Raw genomic sequence first — 12,924 nt, forward strand, 5'->3', positions numbered from 1 at the left:
TTCTAAGCAACATTGCCAATTCTAGATCCAAACCTGCATAAAGGAGCTTCTGATAGAAAATTCCCAGGGAAGACGTTCCCACTGAGATAGGCAGATATTTCTACTTATTATTTTCAGGAAATTTTATGTTTTTGAAAGTTCGTCCATTAAAGGTTTTGGTGTGAAGGGGGCTGGCATTAGGCGGAGATCTTTGACCTCCACTCTGAGCCCATAGGTAAAAATCCAGGCTCTAGGCCTTGTCTATACTACTTGATTTCAATTTAATTCCTTTTAGTAGAGATATAATTGTCCAGGACAATCAGTGAGCTACAGAAAGGCAGCTTCTTTATCAATTTTCTTCCTTCATAGAGGTGACTATTTTATTTTTTTTATTTTTATTTTTTTTGTGAGGGAAGATCAGCCCTGGGCTAACATCTGATGCCAATCCTCTTCTTTTTGCCGAGGAAGATTGGCCCTGGGCTAACATCCGTGCCCATCTTCCTCTACTTTATATGGGACGCTGCCACAGCATGGCTTGACCAGCGGTGCATCGGTGCGCACCCAGGATCCGAACCCACGAACCCTCGGGCCACCGCAGTGGAACGCGCACACTTAACTGCTACGCCACCCGGCTGGCCTCTACAGATGACTATTTTAGATACTACTGTCCTAAAACTTCTAATAATTTCATTTTCCTTTGTAAATGCTTACCTTATGAAGGGCGAGAAGAGAGAGAAAGTATTTCGATCTCTTACCTTTTAGTGATTTAACCAATCACTATTTGGTTTTTTGGTTAATTCCCACTTCTAAATTTAGTTAATTATGTGGTGTTTCTTTGCAGCAGTGTGACAGTTTCCACTTGACTGAGGAGAAACTTATTTCCATGTTAGCATTGTAATAATCACTCAGAAATCACTATAGCATCTAATTTTTCTGCTTTTACAATGAGTTTCAGAGCAATTTCTTACACCTGTAACATTTGATGAACAGTGTTTTGAATCCACAACCAGAGGATAATGCCAATAAACTGAGTCAAAATATTATACGAATACTTTAATGCAAAATGCTTAACACTTAAAATTAGCAAAGCTTCATTTAAATTAAAACTCCGTTTAACTAAAGATGGTTAACCCCAAGAATTGTACAGTAGTTGATTTCTGCTATAGAATGCCAGTCCTAATGCAACACAGTAAGAACTGCATCACTAGCTGTCATTTCCTCCACTGCTCTTCTGAACCCTAAGGGGTAGGGGAGAGGGTTCTCAGACACAAAACAAAATACAACTCAAACTGTGCAGTGATTCCTAAAAGTTATAAACCCATTTTGACTAAGCTGTCCAACCAAACAGCTAGGGAATAACTGCAGGTATTGTTCCAGCGCTGAGAAGAGGTTTTGTTTTTATAGCTTGGGAGAAGTTCTATACTAGGTGAGAAGTCACAGTTGAAGGATGCATGTTTTGTAAATAGCTACTACATATACACATTTAGTGTCTGTAAACACTAGAAATATACATTAGACAGAGTACCCTTACCAGTCGGGTACAGTTTAAAAAAGAAGATGAGGTAACATGAATCTCAAAGTCCACAGGAATCCTGCCTGAAGAGTTTGAACAGCTGCCAGTAATTCACTTCCAATGTGCAGGGGTTAAGGCGTCTCTGGGACCCTTAGGGTTTGCCAAAACTAGATTCACTGGCTTTCAGCATAGCAACCGCATCTTTCACTGCATGGAAGATAACATTCTTCACCTAGAAGAATGAGAGAAAATACAGTCTGTTTACCGTTAAATCTAAAATCTGTCACTGAGAATAAAGTTTCCCCCACCAATTTGATTACCATTCTCTCAGGATTTAACACTCAATATTCATCATGAAATGTCAATACTTGAAAGCCCCCTGGGCTCCTTTAGGTCAGTATTTCAGACACATTTTAAACCCATGCCTCCTTTGAAGAACTTATAAAAGCTCATTTTATCCCTTCCATAGGCTTTGATGCCACAAGGCCCTGCCCCTGGTGAATGTAGAAAGAGGCAAGTCCCAGAGTACAGTTTCATTTTTCAGAGTTTATATATTCCTCTAGTTTTCCAAACACGAAACTGTATGTTACATAATTCACTAGTGAAAACCTCTAAAAAACCCACCCTCTCAGATCCTCTTTGGATCCAAGAGATTCTGTTCTGCTCTACCCAAGGTTGAGAACATTACAGCACTAAAGGTCTTTGTTCAAGACCTCTGCCTGGCAGCTCAGCCAGGATCAGAAGTCAGATCTATTCATTTTCAATAGCAAAGCCTTTCTCTTTCAGCACAGTCCCTCACAGAGTCTAAAGGATATCAAACCAAGGTGGAATTTCCTCTGTATTTGTTCCTCCTTTGCCTAAGTAGGCAGTGGAACTAGACATAAAGTCAGCTCATCAACTCATTATACCAAGTGTGATATGGCCAAGTTCACTGACTCTCAGTAATAGACCATGAAGCCAGAGTCAGAAAATATCAGGAATCAGTGCTAATTTTACCTGTAGTTTATCTTCATGATTGGTATGAGTCTGTGACAGATAACGGAATTCCTGAGTAAGCCAGAAGCAGTGTTTAACATGCTCTGGAGAAACAAAATCTTCAGCCACTTTGATACAGCTATATAAGTTATGAACCTGGAAAACACCAAGCCACATCAGTAACACACACGAAAGTTCACAGTGTAAAAAGAATAAAGAATAAAGTAACTGTTCTTGCCTGATGTGGAGCTCCTGCTGGGATAAATACTACATCCCCAAGAAACTGTACAATAGCCCAGCCTTGAACTCCATACTCTTGATGAAGACGCTTTCTTAATGATCGGTCTAAATACCAGCTCTGATCATGAATGGGATCATGGTCTGCTGGGTTTTCTTGACCTTGCTCTTCTGATACCTAGAATACATTAAAAATATTATGAAACTGAGCAACACGCTGAGGCTCAGTGAGGGCATTTCCCTCCGCGAACAATGTGGGCAGTCAGTAAAATCTCAGACCTTCTTCAACATGTGCTCCTGTTGGCAGAAAGAGCCAAGTATACTCAAAGCCATTAACTGAATGAACTAACAGAAGACTAAAAGAAAATGCGGTTCCCTTCTGTCATTTCCTATAAATTGTGACTGGCAATCCGCATAGTTTTGTCAGTACTGTATTTGGTCAATATTTTGGTCTGGACTTTTAAATGTAAATAGGCTCAAGCTCCTTAGGAATATATTTGCTGTACTGTAGTTACTAAAAACCTGTTTTCACTTAACAATCTGAATTACAAAATAGTCCCACAGATAGCTGTAGATTAAACTTGTTTATTCTAGACCCTGCATCTGGCAGCACAGACTCAGGGTGACACTATCAAAAAAATAATATGTGACTAGCAGGTTTTCTGGAAGAGTCAAACGGTCCTTAGCCAGAAACATCTTGATTCACACAAATGTTGATTAAGGACCTACTTGGTAGCAGGCAACAGGCTAGGAGTGTTCATATCCATTTCTCACAAACAACTGAAGATTATCAGCCACAGACAGCTGGGCTGCAACCAGCAGCCTCAGTGGTGAACAGCTTTTAGCTGAATATGCCCATCTTTCCAGTTATCTAGAACTTCCACACAGAGCCCTTGATGAACAACCTGCCAATTACTAGAAACTTGGCATCTTCAAAACTCCTGCATCCCTTTCCGATGAACCTTCACAAGCTAACGGCCACAAGTAGGGCCTTCCTGACCTACTACTAAGTAAGGGTGGACAAAACCAACAGGGACCTTAGTAACTCACACAGAATACAGCCATTAAAGACCAAGGAATGAGACATGAACTTCCGAAGTGCTCTGATTTTCAAGGCAATAAAAACAAATAGGTGGTAACAGATGATGAGAGGAACTAACCTGAAGGTAGAGCACAAAAAATCTCCAAATGCACTAAAATATAAAACACAGACATAAGAAAAAAGACAAGGCCTCCTCTTTTTAGAGTATGAGCCTAATCATTTAGAAATCTTTGTTCCTTAGCAACCAGCTTCAGCCTATCCAATCTGACATGGACAGATTTAACTTTTGAGGTTGTCATTATTCCCCAGTAAGCCAGTCAGTTCTTGACATGTAGTGATTTATAATATTGCTGTTCTCCATGCCTTTCCTCACATGCCAAAGGTAAGGAGCATACCTTTTTAAGGAACTCTCGGATCTTCTCCGTGTCCTTAGCAGCATATATGTGCCAGAGGGCTCCTGGCTTCTCTTTTCCTTCAATAAATCGCTTTATTGTGAGTTCATCAGAATCTCCATCTTGGATGGTCTTAAGGACTTCTGGAGCAAGAGAAAGCAAACATGAGACCACAGTCTTTAGCTCAGAGAGGAAGCCCCACTTTCCTGCTCAGCACCCTACCTTCTTCTTGGTCAGACTGTCCTTTGGGAATTCCCACATAGACCATGACATTAGCTGCATCAGATACATCTAAGTGAAGATTTGTTGTTCCATATTTCCGATCTTCTGGAGTAATTAATCCTGCAAACAGAAAATGTCCTAAATTTACTGAGACAACAAAGGCTGCCATAGCCTTTCCTACTCCCTGGGAAACACCTGGTTACAGAATTTAAAAGCTGCCTCTCTAATCATGTAAAAGTAAGAGAATAATATTTAATATTAAATTTATTTTATTCTTTCAACTGTGAAACAAAACAATCTCTTTAAAGATTTAATTATAAAAATTAAAAACCAACTCCTAATACTAGGACTTCTGTTCCTGGTGATAGGCAAAGTAGGTCCCTGACAGATCCTTCCACCTAGAACAACTAAAACTTTTGGATGAAATTATTGAAAAAAAATTTGTTAATGAGTTGATGGGCTGGCAAGAAAAGAAGAAATACTCAAAAGACAAAAATTAGAAAGCAGGACTTGAGAATGGTAAAGCAGACTCCAAAAGCTGAGATTTTCCAAAAGGACATTTGCTCAACCAGATGAGCTCAAGCTTTGGTTCTCACAGCCTAGGAGGGCTCTGGGGCAAGACACAAAGCCCAGGGTCTACTCAAGATGGGGAGTCTAATAGAAACCTCCCTCACATACACATAAAGCTGGGACCTCAAAGGGCTACATACTCAGTATAAGAGGGAACACTGGCCAACATGTTCCTTGCCTCCTCAACTGTAAAAGAAAAGGGGCGAGCCAGAGCACAGGGTCTGCTCATACTCTGAGACTCTAATCTCTGACCCCCAGGAGAAGGCCCACCTTGCTCAGCCATCACCTGAGGCTTGCCAAGCCCCGTGGTCAGTTGGACAGCCCTTCCTGACACAAGGACTCTGCTTCTTGAATGGGCAGCAGAGGGAAGCATCACTTATGGTAGGCAAACAGAGGCTGTTTTCTAACTTGCCAGCCCCTGAAAGAGCCCTGTCTTGTTTGGAGGAGGCCAAGGGACGTCTCTCTTTATTGCTGGGGCCCACAGTTTTAGGAGCAGCTATACACAGGGGAGGGCGCCCCATAATTTCAACCTGGGACTGTGGCCCTAGACCCCTGCTGTACGTTCCTTTCTTTCCAATTTGCTGAAATATCAGCCCAAGGAGTACGTGAAGCATTACATACTAGGGTGAAACAACAGGATATATGAAATTTCCTTTAAAACGGTAAAAAAAAAACATAAAGGGAGGGGATAATGAAACAATTATGGCAAAACATTGTTAGTTGTTGTAACTGAGTGATGAGTATATGGGGACTCACTGTACTAGATTCTCAAGTTTTGAGTGCATTTGGAAAATACTTCTATGACAAAAAAATAAAAAAGTAAAATTTAAGGAAAAAAAGCAATTAACGTGATAGAAGGAAAGTGAATGAACAGTTACATACAACAACATGGATGAATATCCAAAAGTCTGATTTTACTTATATAACACTCAAAAACTGGTTAAAAACTGAAAGAATATTCAGCAGGAATACAAAAATATACGGTAAAATGATAAATGTAAGGGAATGGTAAACACAAACTTCAGGATGGTGTTAACCCTGAGGGCAGAAGGAAGGAGATGGGGCTGGGAGAAGAGTGAGGGAGGTGAACAGGTCTCAGCCTCATCAGAGGCTGCCTGCTGGTCTGGCCAGTGCCAACTGAGTAAAAAAAAAAGGACGACGCAAAATGAAATAGGAAACAACACCCACCCAGCCATAAGCTCAAAGTCCATCCAATCCCAGCTACAGGTGATTGCACACTGATAAAACCAACCTCTAAACTGAGGGAGCCAGAACTCAAATGAAACTGAGATTATAAAAACATAATGGTCCCAGGGAAAGGATTCCCAGAAAACAGAAAATCCTAAAACAAAAACCATGGACTTCTATGAAAAGAATTGACACAGTAGGGGTTGCTGGGTGACAGAGCACTGGGGTTGGGGGAAGAGTAAGGGAGACTGGCTCTAGCCTGGAAATCATGAGACCCAAGTCCTAGTCCCAGACCTGCAACTAGCTGTCCCTTGGAGATCCTGAGCAGGTCAATGTCTCTTCTATTGCCCTGAAGTCCTGCTCTCCACTTGTAAAACTAGTAGTGGTGTTGGAGCAGCAAAGAGGTTGACTATATAATCTCTTCAAAGAGCCTTTCACTCTAACTTTGTTCGATTGAGGATTCACAGCTCAATTACCCAACCTTTGAAAAATGACCGCTCTTTAATGACATTTATGATAAGGTATAAGGTGTTTGAAAATGAACACATTTTCAACCCCTGACTGCTTACTGTGAATGGGAACAATTTTGTCATACGAAAAGCTTTTATAAAGTAACACTGCCATCTATCTATTGGTGTCTAAGGGGAAAAGATCTACTGCTAAGCTATTTAAACCAAGCAGATAATTTATTTTGAACACTTCTCAGATAACCACTTCTACTCTACAAAGCTTCATGATTTCTATAAAACATGGATAATCACTACACAACACTGCACCATTTACCTTAGTGGAAAAATGCTTTCATTTACATAAGTTCATTGTAAATCCCCACTGTGAACAGAGTACACCCTGAGATCCTGACCATCCACCTGCTTTGAAGAGCTGGAGGGAAGGGAACTCAGCTAGGGAACACGCTACAGACCCACAGCATATGCAGGGCTCTAAACTGAGACCTGAAAAGCAAAGAGAACAGGCAAGGGGACTTCTGCCTGCCATGTCCTCTCTCCCACAGACCATTTCTCATCCTCCACTGGCAGAACTATCTTGGGCAACTAGACTGTGGGAGCTTCCCAACATTAACTCCCCTCTCGGAATGCTCCTTGATCCCACTCCAGGTGGTTCCCTGGGCTGACTCCACCATAACAGAAGACCTGTGGGGCTGAAGTCCATGCCTTCCCTCCTCCCCGCCCCCAACAGTCTCCAGAGAACACAGCAAAGACACCAAAAGACTCTGTCCTTTCTTCGGGACGGTTGCCATCCTGAGGTCTGAGAGATTGGAGTTGGGAGTAATTATGGGAGGAAGAAATAAAATCAAAGAAGTAATTTCTGAAAGGACTAGAAAAACCAAATAGTATAAAAGACTAAATCAAACTCACTGAATGATCCAAACAACTGAAACTTCATTCAACATCAATTGGTAAACAATTCCTTCAAGAGGGCCAACTCTAATGGAGACCTAAATAAAGACCCTACCTAGAACTGCTCAATGTCACAGTAATAATGATGCAAGAAGACTCTGGTAACTGTAGAAACAAATCTCTATCCCAAGCGATCATCCTTGTTGGATAGTCTACTCAGTCATGTTCAAACAATAAAAATCCAGTTCAAAGGGTGCTTTTAATACTAACTTAACTTACTACTACCCACGAACACAGAATACTGAATTTTAGTGTAGCAGATGTTAAAACAGTTGAAATGCCAGCAGATTGACCTAAATATCGAGCAACATTAAATGATTTAATAAAATTACATTCATTCAATGATGTGCCATGCAACCATTAAAAATTATCACACTAGGGCCGGCCCTGTGGCTTGGTGGTTAAGTGCACGCGCTGCGATGCTGGTGGCCCAGGTTCGGATCCCGGGTGCGCATCGAGGCACCACTTCTCCGTCCATCCTGAGGCTGAGTCCCACATACAGCAACTAGAAGGATGTGCAGCTATGACATACAACTATCTACTGGGGCTTTGGGGGGAAAAAATAAAATAAATAAAATCTTTAAAAACCAAAAAAAAAAAAAAAAACATTAAAAATTATCACACTAAAAATTATCAAGCATCATGAAAGATTTTACAATATAATAGTCGGTGTAGAAAAGAGAAAAATTAAAAATTGCACACGTCCTACAACTGCAACTATGAAAAGGAAATACACATACACGTGGCCAAGGGATGAAAGGAAATATGCAAAAACAAAGCCTATTGCTGTGTAAAGTTAGGATTATGGATATTTTCCACTTTTCTCTCCCCAAAAATCAATTTTCCAAACATTTTGACTTGATTTCCATTATAATTTTTTCAAGTTTGCCATTTCTTTCTTACCATAAGCATTATACATCTTGGGACCCAGATCTGGCCTAACAAAGTAGTTTGGCAGTCTAGAGGCCAAGTTCAGTTTGCCATCTCTCCTCGTGTACTCAGGCAGTGGAATGTTGGCCATCAGATCATCAAACCTAGGATAGAGAACCAAGAATTTGTAAAATAAGCTTGCCTTTCTATCCACCATCGTATGATTTGTTTTGTTCCTTCTACACCAAAAGGAAGAAACAAAAATACCTGTGCTTGTGAAGATAGAGAAAACTATCATTAACAATATTCAAGATTAGAATTATAGTATTTATGAACAAAGAATTCTTCTTTCTCTCCTACAGCACACATATGTATCAAATGATCTGGAATATTTCAGACAAAAGATTTGAGCAACAAATTCCTGTTAATAAGAAGTGACACTCAGCAATATGTTATTCATTAGTTCTGAGGATCCTTTTCAAAGTTCAAGCTCAAATTAAGAAGATGGATCTACCAATTCAGCTGTCTTATTGTCCAATGCAATGACATTACTATATTACAGTGAACCCTGACACGTCTGATCCCACTACTGCCCCCAAATTGGTGCTTGCTCAGCTGAATCGGGCTCTTCTCCGGCAGAACACTACAGTGGAAACGTGTGGAGCTCTCATTAGTTAGCCAGATCTAAAAAGTCAGTAATTATGTCTTCATCTCATTTAGAAATAGACATTGCAAAAGGTTACAGACGAGAAATGAAAAATCAGCACCAGTAAAACTATGAGAACTTTCATATTTCCCTGAAAACTATTTTCTCACCACCGCAAAAAGAATTTATCCTACTTAGTCAAGGACAGAATCATTTCTGCCCCTGTCTATAATCATACCTGGAAGGCATCATATCTCTAAAATCTTCTCCTGGTGGCCAGTCCTTAAGTTTCAACACCATTGGTTCTTTTTCATTTTTCAAGCGGTCTGAAAGGTAACCAGAATTACTGACTTGTGACTATTCATAACTCAGAAATAGACCAAAATAAATGGCAAATGAGCATTTTATGCCTTTACAATGCAAATAAAATTTATTTTATCTCTGCAAAATCTTCATAACCTGATACATTTAGTATACAAATATTTTTCTTTAATATTCCCCTCCTGCTCATTGCCATCCAATTTATTTCTACAGTGCCAAGAAAACTCCATTTGCACCCAGGAGGCAGCAAGTGTAGCAAAATAAACATCACCAACTAATTTGTATTAGGGCCCTGTCTTTTCTAGATGCTTATTAAACTGCTACTTGTTTTCTGAGATTTCAGCCACTCCCTTTTGCCCATTACACATAGGTGGTGTTTTGACAGCTGTCCCTCAGATCCAGTCTCCTCCTCCTATACAGTGTTCTGGAAGAAGTGAGCAGCTCCCAACTAACAAACAGCAATGCACTTAACAATCAAAGGCCATAGATGTTTAGTAAACCCAGTTTTCTGAGGCCGGCATGAAACAGAAATGACTTGTTTTGCTCAGAAAGACTGAAACTACCTGATGTTCTGTCCAAAGATAATCAGCTCTAATAGGACACCCTCTCCCACCTCTGTCTTCTGGAAGATACATATAGGGTTTACTCAGAACTATTTTCTTGTAACAGAACTATTATCCTGTTGCAGGTAATGCCAAGGAACCAAGGAGCTCTAACTGAAAAAGATATGTTGATAACTATGATTCACAGCAATAACTATCATTTCATTTCTTGCTGTGTTCCAGTCTCTGCTAAGTGTTTTAACCATTTAATCCTTACAACTAAACTGAATATCCCAATGAGATTAGGCACTATTTAATATTCCCAGTTTTGAATGAAGAATTGACAAATGCGCAAGGTCATCCAGCTATTAAGTGATAGAATTGAAACTGGAACCCAGGATTGACTTCAGACCTTGTACTTTTTTTGTGTGTGAGAGAGACCAGCCCTAAGCTAACATCCGATGCTGATCCTCCTCTTTTTTGCCGAGGAAGATTGGCCCTTAGCTAACCTCTGTGGCCATCTTCCTCTACTTTATATGGGACGCCTCCACAGTATGGCTTGACAAGCAGTGCGTCGATGCGCGCCCGGGATCCAAACCTGGGAACTCCGGGCCGCCGAAGCAGAGCGCAGGCACTTACCCGCTTGCGCCACCAGGCCAGCCCCCAGACCTTGCACTTTTGAGGACTAACATTTGTATGTTTTATAATCAATCAAGTACTGTCCCATAACCTGTTTAAATAAGTGCATGCTCCAGGAGGCAACAAAGACAGGAAAATACAGAATACAGTGTTCAGAATATCAGCAGCACTGCAGTGTAGGTGGTGTGCTGGGGGTGTGTGCAGCAGAATCATCAGCATGGAAAAGGCAAGCTGTGGTTGACTCTCAGCTGCCTTCACCGTCTATAGGCATGAGGCAGTTTGAGCCCCAGAAAAATTAAATTACCAAGCTCATATATACAGCAAGTACATATAAGAGTCAGGATTTGAACCTAGGCCTAACTGGAAAGCATACTGTGGTAGCTGTGCCACCAGATCCCCTTCAAAGGGCCTGCTGCTCAGACAGCTGCAGAGAGCTGCCTTGCCAGGTCATACCCTTCCCAGGGCACCAGTATCTCTAGACTGAGGAAGGTAGGGGGATAAGGGCCCTGACATTTCCCAGCTCAATTTGGGACAATGAGGGGGCAATACTTGCTCCACAACTCTCTGCCAGACTAGCTGAGGCTTTGTTGGGTATGCATTGCAGCTGACTCCTTTTCGTGCCCACTCCTGCTTCCTCCTCCTCCATTTCACAGATGTTGATCCCTAGGAAAACATCTTATGTCTGAAACTCCATCTTAACATCTACTTGTGGAAAACTCCACTACACATTATATATGAGTTAGTTATAACTTTGTTGAAAGTATGGGCCATAACCTGTAAATATGGGTAACAGGATATAAGGAAGCAGGAGATAAAAGGTGAAAGTAGGTCTAAAAAGAATGAAAGTGATGAATGAGTAAACTTGAACTATTGAGAGTCTAAAGAATGAACTGGCCAAACCCTCCAATGGGGATGGGGGCATGGTGACAGGAGTCTGTGCTAATGTGAATTCCCAGGGCCCAGGATGGACTTGATATTCTTGGAAACAGTTTACTGACTGGCCAATCCACAGAAAGGGCCAAACCTCAGCACCAGACACACAAGCCTTCTTACTGCCACAATCCCCCCTCCCCCAGAGAAGTAGGCAGTGACCAGGATACCTTGTGTTAAATAAGTTCATATTCTCTGGCATCTTCAGGTCTACTCACCTTGTTAAACAGTAATTAAAATTAAAAAAAAAATAAAACGGACATAGGAAGGTGAGACACACACAAAGCCACTAGCCTTGAGTCACAAGCCCTGGCTCTGTGCCCCTCTCACCCCAGGCTCAAGTGGAAACAGAACACTTCTGTCACAGGAGGACATGGAGCCACCTGAAGAACAGACGACCAAAACCTCACCTCTCTAAGGAACTACAAAGTGAATTTGCCTCAGTTCAAAAGCATAAACTTTGTAAAAGAAAAAAAAAAGGGGGGGAAGAGGAGATAAGACACTAATTTTAACTTCTAAAATCATGGAAAATGCTGTTGATGCCAGTGAAGGGCCTCAGACTCCTGCTATTTCCACACCCCCGTCTTTCACATCCTCAACCCCCTTAAAAAGTCTTAAAATACATACTCGGAACATCTTCAAATCCATCCCAGAAGTCTCCTACTGTGGCTCCTGTGATGATTTCATTGGTCCTACAATTAACTAGGTCGACTTCCTGATTTCCAAATTCTTTTCTGAAGGATTCAGGTTTCCAAAGTTCAGTGTTCAATTTATGATGCACTCCCGATACCATCACTGGCTAGAAAAAGAGAATGAAGACTTTAGTTTGAACTCCCCCAGCTCTGTCCCCATACCTGCAGCAGCCCCTCTCAAACAGCTGCTGGTTTGTTTCTCTGTGGCTGGCCTCAGTCTCAGATCCCAAAGTGACAGTGTAGTCCTCTGAGCTCCCACAGCATTTCTTGTCTTCACCACTCATCTGCTACACATACCCCTTGCTCTCAAACTACATTAGTAAGCTTCTAAGAGCAAGGATCACATGTTCTGACTCAGATCCCATTACTCACAGAATCCCAACACCAAGGCTCAGGGCCAAGCAGGGAATGTGAAGGAGAGACAGAGGTGGTACAAATGTCCTGTCCAAAGAGAGTGCTGCCACTGACACCCAGCCTGCTGTTGCCAGGCAGGAATAAGGCCCTGAGGTTGCCAAGTCTTTCGGTTATCCAAGACAAGCCAGAAATCCTGATCTTTATGTGAAATAGCCTGACTAAAACACTGGCAATGAGTTTTTTTTAAACATTATGTAATCCAAACAAAACATGCTGGTAGACTGCATTCAGTCTGTCATCACGAGCAATTATTAGTTAGCACACAGAGCTGAAAAAAATTTTTTTTAGAATTTTTTTTTGGTTAAATACAGACATTTTTCTATTTGGCAATTGC

The 12,924-nt window shown here is 41.2% G+C and overlaps 1 protein-coding gene across 4 annotated transcripts in view; it reads right to left on the reverse strand.

The window, feature by feature from the left end:
• Positions 1-1,017: 1,017 nt before the first annotated feature.
• Positions 1,018-12,924, reverse strand: part of KDM3A (lysine demethylase 3A) — a 50,171-nt gene continuing 38,264 nt past the window's right edge. For all 4 annotated transcript variants that reach the window (XM_058550756.1, XM_058550759.1, XM_058550757.1 and 1 more), the window contains exons 19-26: positions 12,112-12,283; positions 9,291-9,378; positions 8,440-8,570; positions 4,361-4,480; positions 4,142-4,281; positions 2,706-2,882; positions 2,489-2,623; positions 1,018-1,724 (exon numbers count right to left, since the gene is read on the reverse strand). In XM_058550756.1, the coding sequence (XP_058406739.1) occupies positions 1,644-1,724; positions 2,489-2,623; positions 2,706-2,882; positions 4,142-4,281; positions 4,361-4,480; positions 8,440-8,570; positions 9,291-9,378; positions 12,112-12,283 (1,044 nt within the window). In that variant the 3' untranslated portion in view covers positions 1,018-1,643. The remainder of the gene's footprint in view (positions 1,725-2,488; positions 2,624-2,705; positions 2,883-4,141; positions 4,282-4,360; positions 4,481-8,439; positions 8,571-9,290; positions 9,379-12,111; positions 12,284-12,924) is intronic.

The sequence above is a fragment of the Diceros bicornis genome, chromosome 12, assembly GCF_020826845.1.
Source record: "Diceros bicornis minor isolate mBicDic1 chromosome 12, mDicBic1.mat.cur, whole genome shotgun sequence".
In the NCBI taxonomy this organism is placed as follows: Eukaryota; Metazoa; Chordata; class Mammalia; order Perissodactyla; family Rhinocerotidae; genus Diceros; species Diceros bicornis.